The sequence below is a fragment of the Schistocerca gregaria genome, chromosome 8 (assembly GCF_023897955.1).
Source record: "Schistocerca gregaria isolate iqSchGreg1 chromosome 8, iqSchGreg1.2, whole genome shotgun sequence".
Lineage (NCBI taxonomy): Eukaryota > Metazoa > Arthropoda > Insecta > Orthoptera > Acrididae > Schistocerca > Schistocerca gregaria.
In genome coordinates this window covers 387,204,856-387,225,220 of record NC_064927.1, presented here as the reverse complement: position 1 = coordinate 387,225,220, position 20,365 = coordinate 387,204,856, and the positions used below count along the sequence as shown (strand labels likewise).

The window sequence follows — 20,365 nt, the reverse complement described above, 5'->3', positions numbered from 1 at the left end:
GAAGCTTTCGATATGTGGTGCTACAGAAGAATACTGAAGATTAGATGGGTAGATCGATAACTAATGAGGTGGTATTGATTAGGATTGGGGAGAAGAGAAGTTTGTGGAACAACTTGACTAGAAGAAGGGATTGGTTGGTAGGACATGTTCTGAGGTGTCAAGGGATCACCAATTTAGTGTTTGAGGTCAGAGTGGAGGGTAAAAATCGTAGAGGGAGACCAAGAGATGAATACACCAAGCAGATTCAGAAGGATGTAGGTTGCAGTAAGTACTGGGAAATGAAGCAGCTTGCACAGGATAGAATAGCATGGAGAGCTGCATCAAACCAGTCTCAGGACAGAAGAAGAAGAAGAAGAAGAAGAAGAAGAAGAAGAAGAAGAAGTCTTTGTAGTCTCTATATTAGTCAAGTAACCCAGAAATAAATGCATATTAAAGAAAACAATTTGGCAGTTAATGGTTTAATGCTGCCTAATACACCCTCAGTTGTTGAACCCACAGACTTGTCTTCTCTCAGCTATCATATTATAATGTAAGTCAAACCTGCATTAATTTTACAGTAATTTCAACACTGTTTACCTTGTGTGGTTCTGTTTGCGAAAAAAGCCTGTAACATTACAAATACTTATTCCTGGAGCAAAAGAAATCAAAGGATATTTCTCATCCAACAAATATGTTGGTTCCTTGAAACTAATCTTTTTCACCATCTGCTTCACCGCCATAAACTAATTCTCTACTCGGATACCAGCTTTGATAAACTTCTAAAAGTAGTTGTTACCTTGTGAGAATAACATTTATGTACCTTTAAGTAATCTGATCGTAACATTTCCCAGTTTTGTGTTTCTTTAAAAACTTTCTTTATGTGATTGTCATTTCATTCCCTCCACTTTTTTCTGTACCTTCATTTCCTGTGTCTACTTTATTTCACATACTTTTAATTTTTCCCATATTTCTACGAATACCATTTATCCCTGACCTCTGTTTGATCCTCAAATCCTGGTTGTAACCATGTAATCATCCAGAAGTTTTCTGCAGAAACTGGAAATTATCTTCATTATTTTTATTAACTTTTTGAAATTCATTCCTTATTGGTATTATTAATATCTATGATCCGTAGTTTGTGGGTATTTTTCTCCAGAAAAAAATTGCACTACCAGTTCTTTCTTTTTAAATGGAAAATATGAACAACTTGCTTACTAGTCTCTCCGCTGGTAGTTAAAGACCCTTTAGTGTGGAAGTCAATGCTAAAAAGATGCAGTATTGTGACACAATTTATTTAACAAACTGTTTCATTCCTAGATTGCCCAGGAGAAGCGAGATTGCCTCTTAGTTAAACAGCAGGAATTAACTACTCAAGTGGCAGAGCTACGCCAAGCTACAAATGTTGCCCAGGAGGAGGCAGCTCAGTCAAGAGAGTCAGCACGTAAACTAGAGGCAACATTAGAGGCCGTGCAAGCAGAACGGCACACGTTGGAGCGCGAATTAGCAGAGGTTCGACAGGAAAGCTCGTCACGTCTCATTGAATTGCAGAGACTCACCACACTGTTAGAAAATGCACGAGCGAAGGTATGTAATTGTTTAAAGATGAATATATGTAAGAAAATGAGAAAGACTTGTTAATGGAAATTTACACATGACTGATGATACCTTGAATGGATACACTGTCTGATAACATTATCTTCCTATAGATTGAGGAGTTAGAGACAGCTCGTGAGTTGGAAGACAAATCTGATGTTGAAGAAATGTTGGACAATGTCAGGAAAGAGAAGGATACACTAGAGAGCCAAGTAGCGACAATGCAGGAACAAGTGTTACGTGGCCAGTGTGAAATCACTAGGTTGGAGGAACAGTTGATGCACTTGCAGGAGGAGTGCAAGGTTGGTACTGATACAGGAAATCAATTTGGAAGGACAGTGCAAATTGACACTCTTGACTCTGTACTTTCAGTATCATTATTCAGTCATAATGTTTGTAAATGGTAACATTGTTTGGCTATTGCCACACATTATTTTGATTTGAATTAAATTGATTTTCATAAACATTAAGAGCAATTAATGTTTTGGGCTTATGCTAAGCAGTCATTGAGAGTGCTGAAGATAACCACTGGGTTGTATATTGCACACAATCACTTTTACAGCAAAAGGTATTGGAGATAGATGCAATGAGACATGGTTAATTTGAGTACACATGTGAATTTTTTTTAGAAACACTGTTTCATGTTTTAATGCCCAGTGTATTGACCTATGGTATTGTACACCATAGAAATACTTGAACTAGTTATGATTCACTTTCAGGTAACTCGCAATAATGCAAAGTCAGCACTTTCTGATTTGGAATACAAATTTGAAAGTCTTAAACAAGAAAAACAACAACTGTCAACAGAAGTGCAGGTCTTGCAGAAATCGCTTTCTGATATTAAGGTATTGTTATGATGATCTATCTCCTTCTTTACATTTATCACGATCCAAAAATTTCATTTTCTTTAATTTGTGTAACTGTTACTGCAATTTAAATAATATTCATTGTCTTCTAGATGCAATGTCAGTGCTATCTAGATGATAAAGAGCAACTGCAGGCAGTTTTAGCAGACTGTCAAAAGCACTTAAGTGAAGCTGAACAAAAATTGGCTGAACAGGAAAAAAGTCTTGAAGAAGAAAGGAGGTTACGGCAGCAAGAGGTAATGTTTGTAGATGATGGACTTAACAGTATTATCTCACAACTACAGCACAAGATTTAAACAGTTAGCCATCCTTTCCAGTAAATTAGATGTTTTGTTATTCTCATGTAGTAAAGGATGGATTGTAATTTCTAAACATTTTTGGAAGGTGACTATCAACAGCCGTCAAGTAATATATAAAATGCACATTTGACCATCAGCTGATTTTATTTTAAACCTAAATATCGATGGTTTTCCTTCACAGACCATCTTCATTTATTAGGGTTAACACAGTTTAAGCCACATAACGACATCTGTCGTTACTTAAATAATGGTCATGTCTCATGTGTAGAGCATGTCATGAATTCCAGTACACAACACAGAACTTTTAGAAGCAAACATGGTAATAATAATCATAAACAGAGCAGTACTGAAGAGAAGATAAAAAGTCAGTACCGCTCTGTTTACACTTCTTATTACTATGTTTGCTTCTAAAAGTTCTGTGTTGTGTACTGGAATTCATGACATGCTCTACACAGTCCGCAAGTTTCAAAACAATACTCATTCCACTGAAGAGTGAGAGAGTCACTCCGCAAATATCATGCTCATTGTTCTCTTCATTTCCTCATTGCTACTGCTTGTATATGAAACGGAGCATTTATAAATTAATTACTTGTTGACATGTGAATATTCCATCCTTCTTTTTATAACTGTGTGATTGCAGGCTTCCTCGTTGGTGACATCTTCTCATGTTGTCAGTTGAGTTATTGTGTCTTGTTATTGGTTCCATAAAGGAGAAATTTTTTCTTGCAGAGTGAAGAATGGCAGCAGTTTCAGACTGATCTGTTAACAACAGTTAGAGTTGCGAATGACTTTAAGACTGAAGCAAGTGAGGAGCTGAAGAAGCTGTTGGTGGAAAACAAAAACTTGAGGGATAAGGTGCGAAACATAGAAGCACAGCTGGAGAAGTACAAAGGTAATGTGAACCACAGTAGGAACAAGAGCTATTTGTATGGACTGCTCACACAGAAAATTATCAGTATAGTATTTCAGTGATGCAACTGCTTGATATATTTAGTTGCATTGATGCAGTATTGTGGGATTTACACAGTAAGATCCTGTGACAAACCTGAGAAGTGTTTGTGCTTACACTCTGTATATCTTGCTTACAGGAGTCACTATTAATGTCGAAGATCAGATCATCCACACTTCTTCACTATTATTAACGATGTCACATTTCATTTAGTAGTCAGTGGCTCCTTTTTTCTCCCACAGCAAGATTCTCTTTGGCTCCACTGCCTTGAAATGCAATTCATTTTCTGTGTCTTTAGTTTTGTTTTGGTTCACATCTACTTTCATTGCTGAATTCGCTTTGTGTGTCACTAACACTGCCGTTGCGTATTAATGCTACCGTGCAATAAATTACTACTAAACCATGAGAAAAATACTGTAAACAAAGTTCCCTTGTCTGTTAATTTACATGTAGCACTCTAAAGATACTTACCCTTGAAGTATGCAGGAAAGAATGAGTGGGAATGCCAACTGTTTGCTATAGTAGTGTGTTACATATGTTGTTAATTGAAGTTTGTCTTGGCATTTTAATTTCTTGTATCTGTTGTTGACTATTTTCCTGTTAGGTACAAAAATATGAGAATGGAAGGTAGAGAGGGGAACAGATGATCTTTTGTATTTCTAACACCATATTTCTTAATTAGAAAATACTTTTCTAGTTTATAATTGTTTCTATTTATATTAGAGAGATTACAACGTATTGAGAGGCTAGCTGACATTTCAGGAGGCTTCAGAAACACTGAACTGGTATTCATTACAGAACTCCTCAGGGGACTCTCCACTCTTTCATGAGTACAAGATTGGCAACAATGGGGTCCCAGCCTTTGCAACATTGATTCCTCTTTCTGAGCTGCAAACCTACACTTAGACTATCTCTTACCTCCTCCTGTGTTTCCATTGGGTGGGTCTTTTGGTGTGGACCCTACTTGGACTTTGTTCATAATTTTGGTCTTGATTTCTAGTTTCACAGTGCTGTCTTCATCTTGCGCGCCTGTTCAGAGTGGGTGGCACTGCGGCGGATAATTCACACATGAAACTAATGAAACTTCCACCCGCTTGTACTTACACGGCCCCAGAAATCGTTTCAAATTGCAAGGCCTTGTACGATGTAAGAAAATACATTCCTAGTGCATTCCCTTCCCTTGCCACACTGTGAGAGGCATGCAGGACTAGATGACAAGGAGCAAAATCCTCCCTCCAATTCCTGGTCTGTACCTGGATCGACGAGGGCATCTTTCTGGTTACAGAGTATTTATTTTTTATGGAAAACATTGAAGACAAATACTGGGAAGTTGCAGCCATCTCTGAGATGAAGAGCTGTTCCTTCCTCATTAAAATACCATCTCCTGCTTAGTCAAAGGTGCTGCTTTGTTGTGAAAAGTTGAGTGACATCCCTGTGACCATCACTCCTTGCAAGTGTGTCAATAAGGTCTAGGGCATCATCTTTCACTGTGACCACCTCCGGAAATCTGATAATGAGGTGCAGGCCAACTTGGTGAGACAGGGTGTGCACCTTATCCATTGTGTCCGTAGGGGATCAAGGGAAAACGGAGTTGCTATCGGGGCCTTCATCTTGGCTTTGGAGGGTGATGTTTGAGAAGATCGTGTGGCATGAAACACAATGTTCCTCCTCCTAAGAGGAGCTTCAGGTTTATGAAGTTAGGACATACGTTTCCCCATTGTACTGCTACCCCTAATTGTAGGGATGTAGTCGTCCACTGCACACGAATGTTCTTTGTGTTCCTGTCTCCATGTGTGTAAACTGTGGCAAGCTGCGCTCTCCCTGCTCACCAGATGACTCTATTTTTAAGTGTGAGAAGAAAATCAGGCGTGTAAGACACCGAACATGCTCACATATCAAGAGGCCAGAAAAAGTAGAAGTATCTTAAAGCCAGACCAATTACACAGTCTGCAGCTACAACTGCAATGTCATTGCCTTATCTGTCGATGATGCCTGTTGTGTCTCTTACAGTAGGCACCTTGCATTGATACCTGTATCCTGGGCAGTTTGGGATCCCTTCTGGTGCTTCCTCTGCACCCAGTTCAGGAACACTGGCTCCCAGTCTGCCAGGAACACTGGCTCCCAGTCTGCTACAGGCAGCTTCTCAACCATCTGACCACAAATAACATATTATCAAGAACAGAGTTTGGATTTCTGAAGGGTTCTGATATCGAAAAGGCTATTTACACCTACAGTGAAAATGTACTTAATTCATTAAATAACAAGTTACAAGCAGCAGGTATTTTCTGTGATTTGTCAAAGGCATTCGATTGTGTAAACCACAACATCCTTTTAAATAAATTAGAATTCTATGGTGTCACGGGCAGTGCTGCAAAATGGTTCAAGTCATACCTCGCTAACAGGAAACAAAGGGTGTCATTGCAAGGGACTAGTGAATTAAGTCATCAGTCATCATCAGAATGGGAAGAAATTACATGTGGTGTCCCATAAGGATCCACCTTAGGGCCATTGCTTTTTCTTGTGTGCATTAATGATCTCTCATCAGTTACACTGCCAGAAGCAGAGTTCTAGAAAGATGTGCTAATGATATTTTCATGGATATTAATAAATGGTTTAAAGCCAACTCACTGACATTAAACTTCGAAAAGACTCACTGTATGCAATTCAGAACCTGTAAGAGCTTTCCACCCAGCATATGCATAAAGTACGAAGAAGAGCAGATAGAAGAGGTTGACAGTCTTAAATTCCTGGGATTACAACTTGATAATAAATTCAGTTGGGAGGAGCACACCACAGAACTTCAGAAACGCCTTAACAAATCTGTATTTGCAATTAGTGTGTTAGCAGACATAGGCGTCATAAAAGTGAAAAAGCTTGCATACTTTGCCTACTTTCATTCCATAATGTCATATGGGATAATATTTTGGGGTAACTCTTCAAGTCAAACAGAAGTTTTCAGAGTCCAAAAGCATGTAGTACGTATTATTTGTGGAGTAAACTCACGGACGTCTTGTAGAAACCTCTTCAAAGAACTGGGTATACTAACTACTGCCTCTCAGTATATTTACTCCTTAATGAAATTTGTCCTACATAATACATCTCTTTTTCCAACAAATAGCTCAGTTCATACATACAATACCAGGAACAAAAATGATCTGCACAAGGACTTAAAAGCACTTACTTTAGTTCAAAAAGGGGTCCACTACTCAGGAACACTCATCTTCAATAATTTGCCAGCAAACATAAAAAATTTAGTTACAAATAGAGATCAGTTTAAAAGGAGCCTGAAAAACTTACTAGTGGCCAACTCCTTCTACTCCATTGACGAATTTTTTAATAGAAACAAATGATGTGTTGTATATATTTATACTATTAGTATTGTTATTTCAGCTTAAAAAAATAAAAATAAAAAATAAAAAAAAGGTGACATGTTCCACATCCACGAGGATCTCCTCAACACGGATCTATGGAACAAAAACTAATCTAATCTGCCAGGAATCCTCTGGCTTTTCTAGCTAGGAAGAGGTCCCTTGGGTCTCTTCCTTCCACAGTTCCTGCTGGTCCACAGCTAGATGCCAGCTGGTGGCTGAAGGAACCGCAGGCTGCTGGCCATTGAACTTCCCATTGTTCCTGTGTCCCTGAAACCAGTTCAGGGAAATCTTCTCCGTTCTCATCTTGTAAGAAATGCTGGTGGCCACCACATCTCTGGACTCTGCATGTTCTCTTTTTGTGTCCAAGGTGGAGATCGTTGTGACGCCTGAAGAACCAGATCTCTGCGGCAAGGTGCTGGGGACCTATGTCAGTGAATCCTTTGACGTCTCAACTGATGGCAGTACACGACCTTGAATTGTAACCAGCACCCCACTAGTAGCTTCATGCCCCCAAAGTATTCAGGCACCCTGAGACCAGTAGAATAGTAATGTGTTTTTTCACCACTTTCCTGAGCTACAGCAGCTTTTAAGCACATACCCTGCATTCTGTACTGCCATCCAGGAAACGGTTTAGTGGTTCTGCGTGCTTTTTCTTCGTTTGTTGTGTATGGTGTCGACGTACTGCGTTGCTACACAGGCTGAAAAATGAAGTTCGCAGTTTGGACACTGACTACTGTAAATAGTGTAGCAGACAGGTAGATATTTGCATTTCACCGTAGTTTACTTTCACTTTTTTACAACCAACCATATACACATTTAATATGGTCAGTGCACTATTGTTTAACTTTCCATAAGCCTTATTAATAGTTTGCAGGTGAACATCCACATACTGCTACAATAGTTTACTGTTGTACATCTCTGTGCAGTAAAAGCCTAACCACACAGTTCAGTCTTTCAAATAAGTTGAACAGTCATTGTCATTGCTTGTTACTTGTACTATGAGGGTTATGCCGAATTATTTGTTTGAATCATGAAATTAACAAATATAAGTACACAAACAATCCTTACGACAAAACTGTTAGTTACTTTGGAATTACGACCTGGCTCTGCTAACATGTTCTCGAATAGAGATAAATAGATCCTTTAAAAATACTAGTCGTTGCTCCTCCAAATGTTTATAATTAATACAGAATTTATATTTGTTTAGAAGTCAAAATAGTAAGGAGTTAAAATTGAAAAAAACGAATTTGAGGAGGCAGGTGGAAAAACGAGAGGGGGAAGTAAAATTATTCCAGCTTGCTTCGTCACAATGGTCTCCAGCAACTCGAACACCTGTCCTTCATTTCTACCGAGGTTATTTTGAGAATATGATTATAAGAGGGGTTTGTATGTGTGTGCTGGACATTGTATGCTGTGACCTTGTGCCTCTTGTTACACTGTTGGAAGCTTTGGCTGTTCGGGTATGGACACAGGCACAACAGGATTTTACCATCTGTAAATGATCACTGGCCTTGGTAAAGACATCGAAACTTTAATGGCACAGCTCGATCTTTGCCTCTTGAACTCTGGTGCCCCCACACACTTCAGCATGGCGTACACAACTTATGCGGCCATTGATCTCTTCTTTAGCAGTTGTGGTCTTCTACCATGTGTTCAGTGGAGGGTCCATGATGACCTGTGTGATAATGAACACTTCCTGACCTTCTTCCCTCCCTCAGCGTTGCTCCCCTGGACCCTTGCTCAGGTGGGTTCTTCATAATTCTGACTGGGATAGGTTCACCTCTGCTGTCTACCTTAACTCCAATTGCAATCGGGATCCCGCCATTGGAAGATGATACCCTGGTGGACCACAAAGATCACTGCAGCCATTAGGCATCATAGGTAGACTCTTTTGGCACTCATCACTGTTAACACCTTGTTGCCTTTAAATGGCTCTATGACTGCATTCACTACCTCATAAAATGACAAAAGCAAGAATCCTGCAAATGGTGCATTTCCGCCATTGGATCACATACTTCTCCAACACAGGTATACCTAGATTGCCACTTGTACTGATCCAGACACTGTTGCCGAACAGATTTGTGAGCATTACGCTCGTGCATCTGTGTGTCATAACCCCCACCTCACGTTTCAGTTCATAAAACAACTGGTGGAGTGAATGTGCTTATCTTCTATTGCCCACCACATGGGGCCATATGATGCTCCATTCAGTGGATGGGCTCTCAGTTGATTGTCAGCGTCACATCCTTGTCCACTTTAGTCGGATCTGGAACGAGGGTGGTTTCCTATCTGAGTGAAGAGAAAGCATGTTGGTTCTGGTACTGCAACCAGTTAAGAACTGCATTTAGATGGACAGCTATCACCCAGTCAACATTACCGACTTCCTCTGTAAGTTGCTTGAATGCGTGGTGAGCAAGCCGCTGTGACGGTCCTTGAGTCTTGGGGCCTTTTGGCTGAATCTCAGGGCTGTTTTTGCATAGGCCACTCCACTGCTGATAATTTGTTTCACCTGGAGTCCACCATCCAGATGGCCTTTGCACGTCATCTGCACCACATCACTGTCTTTTTCGACCTACTGAAGACTTGAGACCTGACATAGTGTCACCACATCCTTAGTCCCGTTACATGTGTGGGGTCTCTGAGGTCGACTCCCAATTTTTGTCATGAACTTCCTGTTGCATCATATATTCCCATAAATTCCAAGTACACCCCCCCCCCCCCCCCCCCCCAATATTCAAGAGAATGGTGTCCTGCAGGGCTCTGTAATGAGAATCTCTCTCTCTCTCTCTCTCTCTCTCTCTCTCTCTCTCTCTCTCTCTCTCAGTGGGCTATTGGTGACTGTGTGGTCTTCATATCACCCTCCTTATATGCCGACAATGTTTGCTTTTATTATTGCTCCTTTAATATGGTTGTTGCTAAGTGTTGCATACAGGATGCCATACGAAAGGTGCAGTTATGGACTCTCATCCATGGATTTTGGTTTTCAGCCACCAAGACTCACGTCACGCACTTCAGTCACTGTTGTACTGCCCACCCATACCCAGAGCTTCTTGTAGTTGAGATGCACTTCTTTCTGGGACTATTCTTCGTCTTTCTGGGACTATTCTTTGATTCCAAGCTGACATGGTTTCCCCACCTTCATCAACTTAAGCGAAAGTGCTGTTGACAGCTCAATGCAGTTCGCTGCACTAGTAACATTGTCTGGGATGCAGATCGCTCTACCCTCCCACTGCTCTACAAAGCCCTGATTCAGTCCCATTTTAACTATGGGAGTCTTGCATATGGTTCTGCATTACCCTCAACATTGGGAATATTGGACCCCGTTCGCTATTGTGGGGTCAAACTTGCAACAGGAACCTTCCGAACTAGCCCTGTGAACAGCCTACTAGTAGAGGTTGGAATCCCTCCATTACCTATCAGGCACCAACAACAGCTGCTGAATTATACTATACATGTTCGTAGCTTCCTTGAACATCCCAGCTACCATGTCCCATTCCCTGGAAGGAAGTTCTATCTCCCACAGCAATAACGGTGAACTAGGACATAATTGCCGCATGCCTCCACTGTCACCTCTGGTCACGCAGACATCGCATCTGCTCCCATGGCTTTTGCCCCTACTCCAGATTTGTCTCGAAATCTCCTTCTGTTCAAAAGGTTCTTTGACCCCAGAATTTCTAGCCGCCTGTTCTTCTGTTGTGATGGAGAAGTATCTTGGTTTGGAAGTGGTATTCACTGATGGCTCAACAGTCAACAGACAAACTGGCTGTGCATACACATGTGCATTGCAGTGAACTCCACTCTCTACCAGACAGCTGCAGTGTCTTCACTGCTAAATTGATGGCCATTAAATGAGCACCAAGCCATGTCTGTTTTTGCACTGGCAAAAGTATCTTAATCTGTAGTGACTCCCTTAGCAGCCTTCAGGCTATAGACCAATGCTGCTCTCATCACGCACAGGTTACGACTATCCAGGATCTTGTCTCTGACTTCCATTAAGTGGTGCGGCCGGTCATTTTCGGATGGACCACCGCTCGTGTTGGGGTTTCAGGAAATGAATGAGCTGACTGGTTGGCCAAGCTGGCCATGAGGGTGCTGATTCTGGAAGTTGGGGTCCCAGAACTGGACCTTTGGTCATTCATGCGCCATGGATTGTTGGAAGTCTGGAACTTGGATTGATCTGTCCTGATGGTCCCAAACAAACTGAGATCAATTAAGGAGACCGCGACCACATGGCAAACTTCCCTGCATGTGTCTCACTGGGAATCCACTGCCCTCTGTAGACTTGGCATTGGTCACACTCGGCTGACGTATGGCTACATTCTCAGACGTGAGGATCCCTCTCACTGCCAAATCAGAGCCCTCCTGATGGTGGCCCTCTTACTTGTGGATTGCTTAGGTTGGCTACTTGAACTTTGAGAGTTTTCAAATAAAAAACAATCAGAGACATTAAAAGATACTACTTTTGAACATGCCATTGTGAAATGTAATAAATTAAAATAACAAATAAGTTTAAAAATTTTAAGTTGTTAAAAAAGAAATGGTTAAAGATTAGTATGTGATTAGGAGGCACTCTTTCAGTGATTGTTGAAAAAATAGTAACATACACAAAAACCTAACAAAATAAGACAAGAATGATAAAATAACTAGGGAAAAACCAAATGAATGGAAAAAGATGAAGCAAGTAATCAGCACCCTCTGTTGCTGTAGCCACTAGAATGCAGTGTAGGTGAGAAGTGGTTGGAAGAATGTAACAGCCCGAAGGCTTTTCGTACAAAGAAGAAGAGGAGGAGGATGAAACATTGGACCAGTCAGTTAATAAGACCATATAGTCAAATAGGTGTATAAACAAAGGAGGAACAGTTGAACACGAGGGTAATACAGTCAATGCAAGGAAATAAGCAAATACTTAAAGTATGGTATATTTGGTAACAGGAAGGCAATTTATTCCTAAGTGAGGTGTCCAACGATTAACTCTTGCAATACCAAAGGGGGGCGGGGGTAATACTTTATTCTCACCCTTTGAAAGAATTGTAACCTAGTAAGTTTCTTTATATTTTAAAATTTTGAAGGAAAAAAATATTCGTTTTAATGAATTCTTCTATCAGACTCCACATATGTTTTATATTTCTTTGTGGGGTCATTAAGTACATTGATATCTCTAAGTGTGCGTTAAAAGCTATTTTCAGGTGCTGGGCACTGATCACATGTCAGTACCGCTTTCAAAAAATACATTGTTAATATAATTCAACCGAGTGAGGTGGCGCAGTGGTTAGCACACTGGACTCTCATTCGGGAGGACGACGGTTCAATCCCGTCTCCGGCCATCCTGATTTAGGTTTTCCGTGATTTCCCTAAATCATTTCAGGCAAATGCCAGGATGGTTCCTTTGAAAGGGCACGGCCGATTTCCTTTCCAATCCTTCCCTAACCCGAGCTTGCGCTCCATCTCTAATGACCTCGTTGTCGACGGGACGTTAAACACTAACCACCACCACCACCAATATAATTCAACAACAGTTAACTTTTTATTTGCTCAATGTTATTGGGTGGGGTGGGCATAAAGTAGCCCCCCACTCCACCCCACTCTCTTGTGATAGTGTTATGGAAAATGCCTTGATATTGCTAGGGTTAGTGTAAGATATAGTCGAACAAAGCAAAATAGCAGTACTTACAGCAGCACTTTGACCATTGAGCACACTTGCTGGCACCTGTTTTTTGGCTTTATAAATTTGAAGCGCTTCTGATAAATTGAGAGCATTGCCTTCTTCCACCCTGCGGAGAATACACATTCTGTTAATGCTCCCTATATTATGGCGGGTTTCTGATAAATGCAGTCCCAAGATAGGTTGCTCCTTAATCCCTGCGTAACAAGAGTGGCTAGTTTGGCTGACATAATACTTGACCACAATTAATTCTGTACACCTCAGAGCTGTCAAATTTATAGTAAGCACTTCTCGGCTAATGTTTTACATAAAGTCTTCCATAAATCTCTAACCACAGGCGATTTTTCTTATTTTTTTCTCCATTCAAAATTGTGAGATATTTTTATTTGACAATTAGAATAATTATAAGGGTTTAACTGTAGGAATGAAGCAAAACACCCAAAAACTTAATTTAGAGTTGATTTTTAATTGATATTTAATGTAAATGTGGGAAATGTGGAAACTTACTGATGAATTTTTTGAGGGATATGTCTTACAGCAAGGTTCCGTGCACAAGCTTGGGAGTACGAGTACAAAATTATCGCATATTACTATTTGGGGATGTAACTGTCATTGCTGAATTTATGCAAACAAATAAGATTCCTTGGTATTCAGATACAGTAAAACATTAAAGTAGTGTGCTTCAGATGCTGCTAATGTGTAATGACATGTTTGCACTTTTCTAACATAACAAACAAGCTGTGGAGAAGTGTAGCTTGGAGGTCATCCACAATTTGCTTAATTTTGTAAATGTGTGTCCTTACATTTTCAGGTCTGTATTCAGTAAAATGTGTGTCCTTACATTTTCAGGTCTGTATTCAGTAATCTTAAAGATAATTGCTTTCTGGACAGAAAGTTTTTCCGTTTCAAAATCATTTTGACAATTTCAAAACACATCCATAAGATTTCTACGTGGGTGAAATAATAAAAAGTGAATTATCCAAGTGTTAAGTCTATTTTAGTTGTTATAGGAGGATATATTACTGCTAAACTATATATATTTTATGATAATCTATTATGTTAAATAAATTTTGAAAAAAGGAAGCAAGATTAAGCACAAAATCTAATTAAAGTTGTACTAAACTACTGCAACCTATTCCTAATATCTAAAACCCATAAGAGAAAGACCTCCTCAACAGAACTTGAAGGAAAGTGCAGTAATGTAATGATGGTTACAAATTATGTTTTTATTTATAGAAAAGTATGTAATTAAAATGAAAAACATTTTAATTTTAATGTAAATTGTAGGTGAATGCAATACCTTAGAAGAGAAAGTAATTGATCGGGAATTGCTGCTGAGAAAACTGTCTGGTGAAGATGTCACAGATGGGTCTCGAAGGGCAAAATTGCAAAGAGGAAGGCCACTAGTTTCTCAACGTCCATATAAAATTAAAGAAAGAGCTGAAAGCTTACCAGATTTAATGATAGTCCATGACATGTCTCATGGAGCACACATCTTCCCTGATGTTTCAACAGCTGGTCAGTCAGACGTTGCACCAAGAGAGAGTCAGGAGTTGGATAGAAACAGTCCCAATTATTTTAATGGGGTGCAAAATAAACTTGTAACAACAAACAGCAATAAAGATTATCTGCGGTTGTATTACGATAAAATGCCTGATATTAATGAAGGCGAGGTGGAAAACATTGCAGATTCTGAAAGTAAGCCCACTACGGAATTAAATACTGTGAATACTACAGCTATAGCTGAAACATACAACAAAAAGTTTATGAACTTTCACAATCGAGCTAGACTGTCAGACATAATTGTTTATAGGCCTGTGGAAATGATGAATAGAGGAGAAAATAAGTTTATTGAACAAACTCAGAAAAACAAAATTTTGGTGCAGACTTCAGATCAAAATGAAAATTGGAAGGATCATCTGGATGGTTTCTCAGGGCTTTTCAGTAACAAAACACACACATTATATGAAAATAGGAAAGACTTGCTCCAAGATTGTGTGGCACCTTCTCAATTATCAGGAAGTGGAAATGGAAATTTATGTGGCAATTGTAGTCCAGCTCAAGCAGAAGATCTGTCTGGCACTATCTGCTGCTCTTGTTGGAATTTGCAGAGTGAACAGGAAAATAACCAGAAAGGAAAGTCTGTACCCTCATGTATGGAAAAACACAGTGATAAAAATGCAACTTTAGTAGACAAAAATGAGAAAATAACATTCAAGCTTCAAAAAATATTTCCATCTTCAAATAAGAAACAAAACCTGGAAGCCTTGCACAAAGTGAAACCTGAAACGAGACATGTTAATCATAGGAAGCAGAATTTGTCCCCACGTGTGACAAAAAAAAGGATTAAGTTTCCTGACAATGACACTTCAAGGTTTAAAAACATAATTCATAAAGCGTTTGCATGTCCAGACAACAAAGAGAGAGCCACAGTGGCATCCAATGCATCTGATAGTGATTGTTGCTCAGTAGACTCATTCACAGTATCATCTACAGATAAACTGTCTCATCGCTCCACAGGAAACAGACATACTTTGGATCTTGCAGATATTGATACTAGCAATGAAACTCAGATTTTTGATATACACTGGAGATTCTCAGATGTGAAAGCAAGTGACTCGTTCCTTTCAAAAATAGCCAAGTTTGAAAGTTTACAGAGACCTACTGCATCACTCTGCGACTTACCACAAACGGGAGTTGTGTTAAGGGCCAAAGACAGCAGTAAACCACAGAGTCCAACACAGCGATGGTCCAGCCCAAGCAGTTCTCTCTTATGTTGTAAGTTTTGCATCAAATCACAAGCATCTCTGTGTCACTTCGCAGTGTCTTCTGCTATGTGTGACTGTTTCAGTGTGCAAAAGGATCTCCTTTCTTCAGCATGCGATTTGGTATGCTTTCCCTTCCAGGCTTGGCTGTTTGCACAACAGTGTCGGTTTGTCTGTTCTTGTTATTCTATGACGTATGCTACGGAACATAAGCACTCCTGCATCCATTATGTGGCTTTAGCAGAAAGTCAGTCACAGATGAACAAATGGTGAAATGTTTTCTATGAAAATGGAGTTTAGTTAAGTTACAACAGATTAGATAGGTGTCCTACTTTGTAGCTACAGGTCAATAAAGAGGTCACTCTATATTCCTGCACAGTTGTAAGTGGTGCTGCCTACAGAGTGAGAGAAAGTGATTTAGTGAGCGCGTGCATGCTTGGGTGCTTGCGTTTGGGGGGGGGGGGGGGGGGGAGATTGTTTTCAAATGGTAGATGGAGCTTTTGCACTGTTTCATTAGGAGCTTCTGAATAGTTCTTCTGAGACATATGTTTCACTTTAGGTACTTCTGACAGAATAAAGATACTTAGAATCTATTTTCACTTCACTGAATAATCTCCATCGCCTTATAAAATGGTGAACTCTATGTTGTTGTAATCTTATTAACAATTGACATGTAGTTATCAAACTCATTTTATTTTGAATGAAAATATATATCCCACCACCTCCCCCTCCCCCCTTTCTTCCCCATGGCCCCCCTCCCAACCCCAGTAAGTAATGCCCCACATTTTTTTTAAAAAGCCATAAGTATACATAGACAAATGTCCTTGGTGGTACTTCACATTTTATGTTTGTTCTGTGTGTTGGTGAAATTTCGAACCATTCTGGCAGATTGGCAGAGCCATAGTACAACGTCAGAATGACGTCTATATACGACTCAAATTACAAGCTGTGTGCTGTTATTGAATTCTTGTGTGCAGAAAAAGAAACTGTGGTAAACATCAATAAACATTTGTGTGCAGCAAAAGGTGATTGTGCTGTTGATAGAAGTACAGTTGGATGATGGGCAAAGAAAGTTAAAGCCTCAGGAAATGCAGAAACAGACATGCTGAATCATGCGGATGCTATTATTCGTGCAAACCATCACACCAGAACTCGACAAATGGCTCTACAGTTTTCATTCAGCATTGGAAGTGCATCTGCAATGATGGAGACTCTTGAATATTTAAAGAGATGCTCACCGTGGGTTCCACGAATGCTCACATTGCACCACAAGATTCAAAGAACGGCCATTTCATCTGAATTGTTGGAGTGTTTTGAGACTGATGGAGAGGACTGTGTATCACGTATCAGCTTGGGGGGGACGAAAGCTGGGTGCACCATTTTGTGCTGGAAACAAAAAGGCTGTCCATGGTGTATCGTCATCCTCCTTCACCACAAAAGAAGGAATTCAAGGCAACCCCCTCTGCCCGTCGAGTCATGGTGACAGCCTTCTGGGCTTGTGATTGTGTCATTCTCGAGGATGTGATGCCAAGAGGGTCAACCATCAATTCAGAGGTATACGTGAAGGCTCTGAATAAACTTGAGAACCGTTTCCAACTTGTTCTGTCAGACAATAATCTAGTAGAAATCTTGGTCCAGCACGATAATGCATGCCCACACACTATCTGAGAACCTGGGAACACACTGCCAAACTAGGTTGGACGTCATTGCCTCATCCACCCTACAGTCTAGACCTAGCACCCTCAGACTTCCATCTCTTTGGGTCACTTGAAGATGAAGAGTGTGTTAGTCATGCAGTGAAAACATGGCTACACCTACAAGACAAGAGCTTTTACGAGCAGGGAATACATGATCTTGCACAACGTTGGCATATGAGCATAGAACGTGATGGAGACTACATAGAAAAATAGGACATGGACAAGACATTTTGATCTATATTGTCACCAAATTCTGTCTCTTAACAATAAATATGTTATGAAGGAAAAAAAAAAAGTGGGGCGTTACTTATTGAATGAATGACCTTCATAGGTTTAGTTCAGTCTTCTTCTTTCGGGCATTCTCCATAATGTTGTGCATTAAAGAATACATAAAGAATATTTACAAATTAATAATGCTACAACATGAAATATTTTATGAGCACCATAAAATAAATGAAGTTAAGAATACCTCACATTATTCCTAATATATGCAGACTTTGATTCCACAGTTCTCCATTCAAATCTTCAGAAGTGCGATACTCAATTTCTAGAGTATCTACTATCTATGTGAAGTATTTTCCTGTTGAGAGAATCATAAAATTTTGAGTGGTGCATATTCAACCCAGAATGAGAACATAGGAAAACATGATTTTAAATACCTAATTTCTTCCCAGACACAAAAATTACATGTGTGATAATAATCTTGGATATAGTAATTTTGCCAGGAGAATCTGAAAATCCAAATAAATTCATCTTACTTGCTCCCTTGTATGACACACAAAGTTTATCAGAACACTTGGTGTCAGGTCAGCCCATTACTTTTCGCCAAATGAGTGCCTCATCTCTTTCCTCAGCGTCTCTTATGATAGCCCTGTACGAGGAGCCACACCACGTGAAACTGATAACTTACTCGCTGGTTAACATTGTCCTCTGGCTAACCCCATCTGTAATCTAGCACATTAAGAAGGTGAGTAACACAGCAGGGATACTATGACCTTTCCTGTGAGGGACATGCATATAAGGTGGAAAATTGAGTATTGTCCCTTCACGGGCAGAGCAGAATCAAATAGTTGAGTCATGAGAATGAACTGGTACTCTCTTCACACTTTCTCTCTGCCTTTCATCTCTGTAGTCTTCAGATTGAAAGAGATGTCTGTGAATTAGGGCTAGTTAACATTACCTGTGTCAGCACTGAGTGTCTAATGCAATCCAGCAGTGCCATAACACAGTAGTTGCAGCAGTATTGTTGAACTTGTTTTTAGTTTAGCAGTTTTCTGAGAGCTGATGTTTGAATGAAAGCAATAATGGGTATCCATTTTTAACTTTGAGCTGGCAGATCATTGTGTTAGTTGTTAACAAAACAGTGATAATGAAGGCACCGAGTACTGTTGTGTCACATCACTTGCTTGTTCGCAGATGTGAGAAAGAAAATACGCAGGCCTTCATCGGGGCTGATCCTGTGAACTAGTATATGAGAAAACCGTCATTTGACTGTGTATTGTTATATTTATCTTTTGTAGTGTTCACATTCCGGCTTTTAAACTGTTGTCAGGTACAATGCTAAGAGTTGTTTGTTCATTGTCAAGTTATGTATGTTAAGGCAGTTAAGTTCTTTTACAGTTTAATCTTAAAGATGTGTGTTAACCTTATTTGACAGTTAAATTTTAAAGACATGGGTTAGCCTTGTTTACTTGCTTTTGACAGCCTTAGCAGATATGACTTAATAATGGTCTTACAACTTTTAGCTTGTACTTGACAGTGACATAAAAGCCAAAATCTGGATAGTACAAAAGATAAACATAAGAATACACAGTCAAACGGTGGTTTACCTTTTTGAAACGTATTGCATGACTGTAGCTCAATGTCATCAAAAAAATTTTAGTATACGAGACATGAATGTAAAACAATACTAATTGAGTGAAGTTCTGAATGAGGGTGCAGTAGTTGCATTGTTCTGCAGTGTATTGTCTAGTGCCGTTATTATTCTTCTTGATATTTCAAATAATGTTTTAAGTGTCATGCTGTTAAGCTTGAGTTTTTTGTCCTTATTTTTTTCAGGCTTTATGTGTTCATGATTCTCACTGCCTGCTTTGCATTCACTGGGAAACCTGTGTGTGTGCAATTTTTGATGAGTTTTCTTATTTAAAATATTTTATGTTGTATGTAAGAGGCGTTTTTTCAGTCTTGTATATAGTACATCACTTTCTTAGCAGATGCAGGTTATGGAAGTCTTTGATGGCATTGCTGAATAAGTCTAATTAATTGAGATGCAACTCTTTAGATAATTAAAACTCGCTGTATGCACCTTGGAACCTGAGAGGATATGATGGTGTTCATAACTCAGTTTTGATACTGCTGGTTTCAGTGCATTCACAAGGGGATGCTCTCAGACTTGGCCAGCTGCTCATGTTTGGCAAATCACTTTTGTGTACCATCTGAGATGAAAGACTCGAAGATGTTTTGGATCAACTTGTGCTTCCCATTTCTGAGAAAATTACCCCTAAAATTTATGACACACAACTGTCTCATAATTGATGGGATTGATAGATAACTGGACAATTAAACACTTTTCGTCAACATATGTGGCTTCTGAAAAATGCATATTGTCATGGAAATTGAGCAAAGAAACTTTTTCGACTTCTATTTATGTACCCAAAAGGTAGGCGCTGTTACATGAAAACATAGCTGGCATAGTGACCAAGGCATCTCGCCCAGTAGCAGAGAACTTGTGTAAGATTCCTAGTTGCAGTCTGCATTTTAAAATCATACTTTTCTGATAACAAGTTTTGTACGGTATTGGAATCCTGGGGTGAACAGACTAACACCATCATGTGTTAAATCATGTGTAGATGTTGGTGGTCAACTGACTTGCTCGGTAGAAGTAATGCTGCCAAATTGCAAGCCTGTGTGCTAGTTAAAAACTTTATTTAGAGGCTTCAAAATTAGTCTGCTTCTGGAAACCCAGCAGGAATTGCACAGTCAAGCAGATGCAATAACGATTCACAGCATAATTCATGATTAACTTTTAGCAGCAATTGTTCAGACAATGTATCGTTTGTGGTATTCATCCAGATTAATTCCTGATACAGAAATGTTTTTAAATGTAAACAAAGTGTGTTACCATCACAGTCTTCAGATGGAACAATGTAGTTACATAAAGATTGCATTCATTAGATATGCTTGG

At 39.6% G+C, this 20,365-nt stretch overlaps 1 protein-coding gene across 13 annotated transcripts in view; it reads left to right on the top strand.

The window, feature by feature from the left end:
* Positions 1–20,365, top strand: part of LOC126285452 (cytospin-A) — a 1,067,624-nt gene that overhangs the window by 1,019,160 nt on the left and 28,099 nt on the right. For all 13 annotated transcript variants that reach the window (XM_049984846.1, XM_049984845.1, XM_049984844.1 and 10 more), the window contains 5 exons: positions 1,297–1,563; positions 1,686–1,874; positions 2,292–2,417; positions 2,531–2,674; positions 3,467–3,629. In XM_049984846.1, the coding sequence (XP_049840803.1) occupies positions 1,297–1,563; positions 1,686–1,874; positions 2,292–2,417; positions 2,531–2,674; positions 3,467–3,629 (889 nt within the window). The remainder of the gene's footprint in view (positions 1–1,296; positions 1,564–1,685; positions 1,875–2,291; positions 2,418–2,530; positions 2,675–3,466; positions 3,630–20,365) is intronic.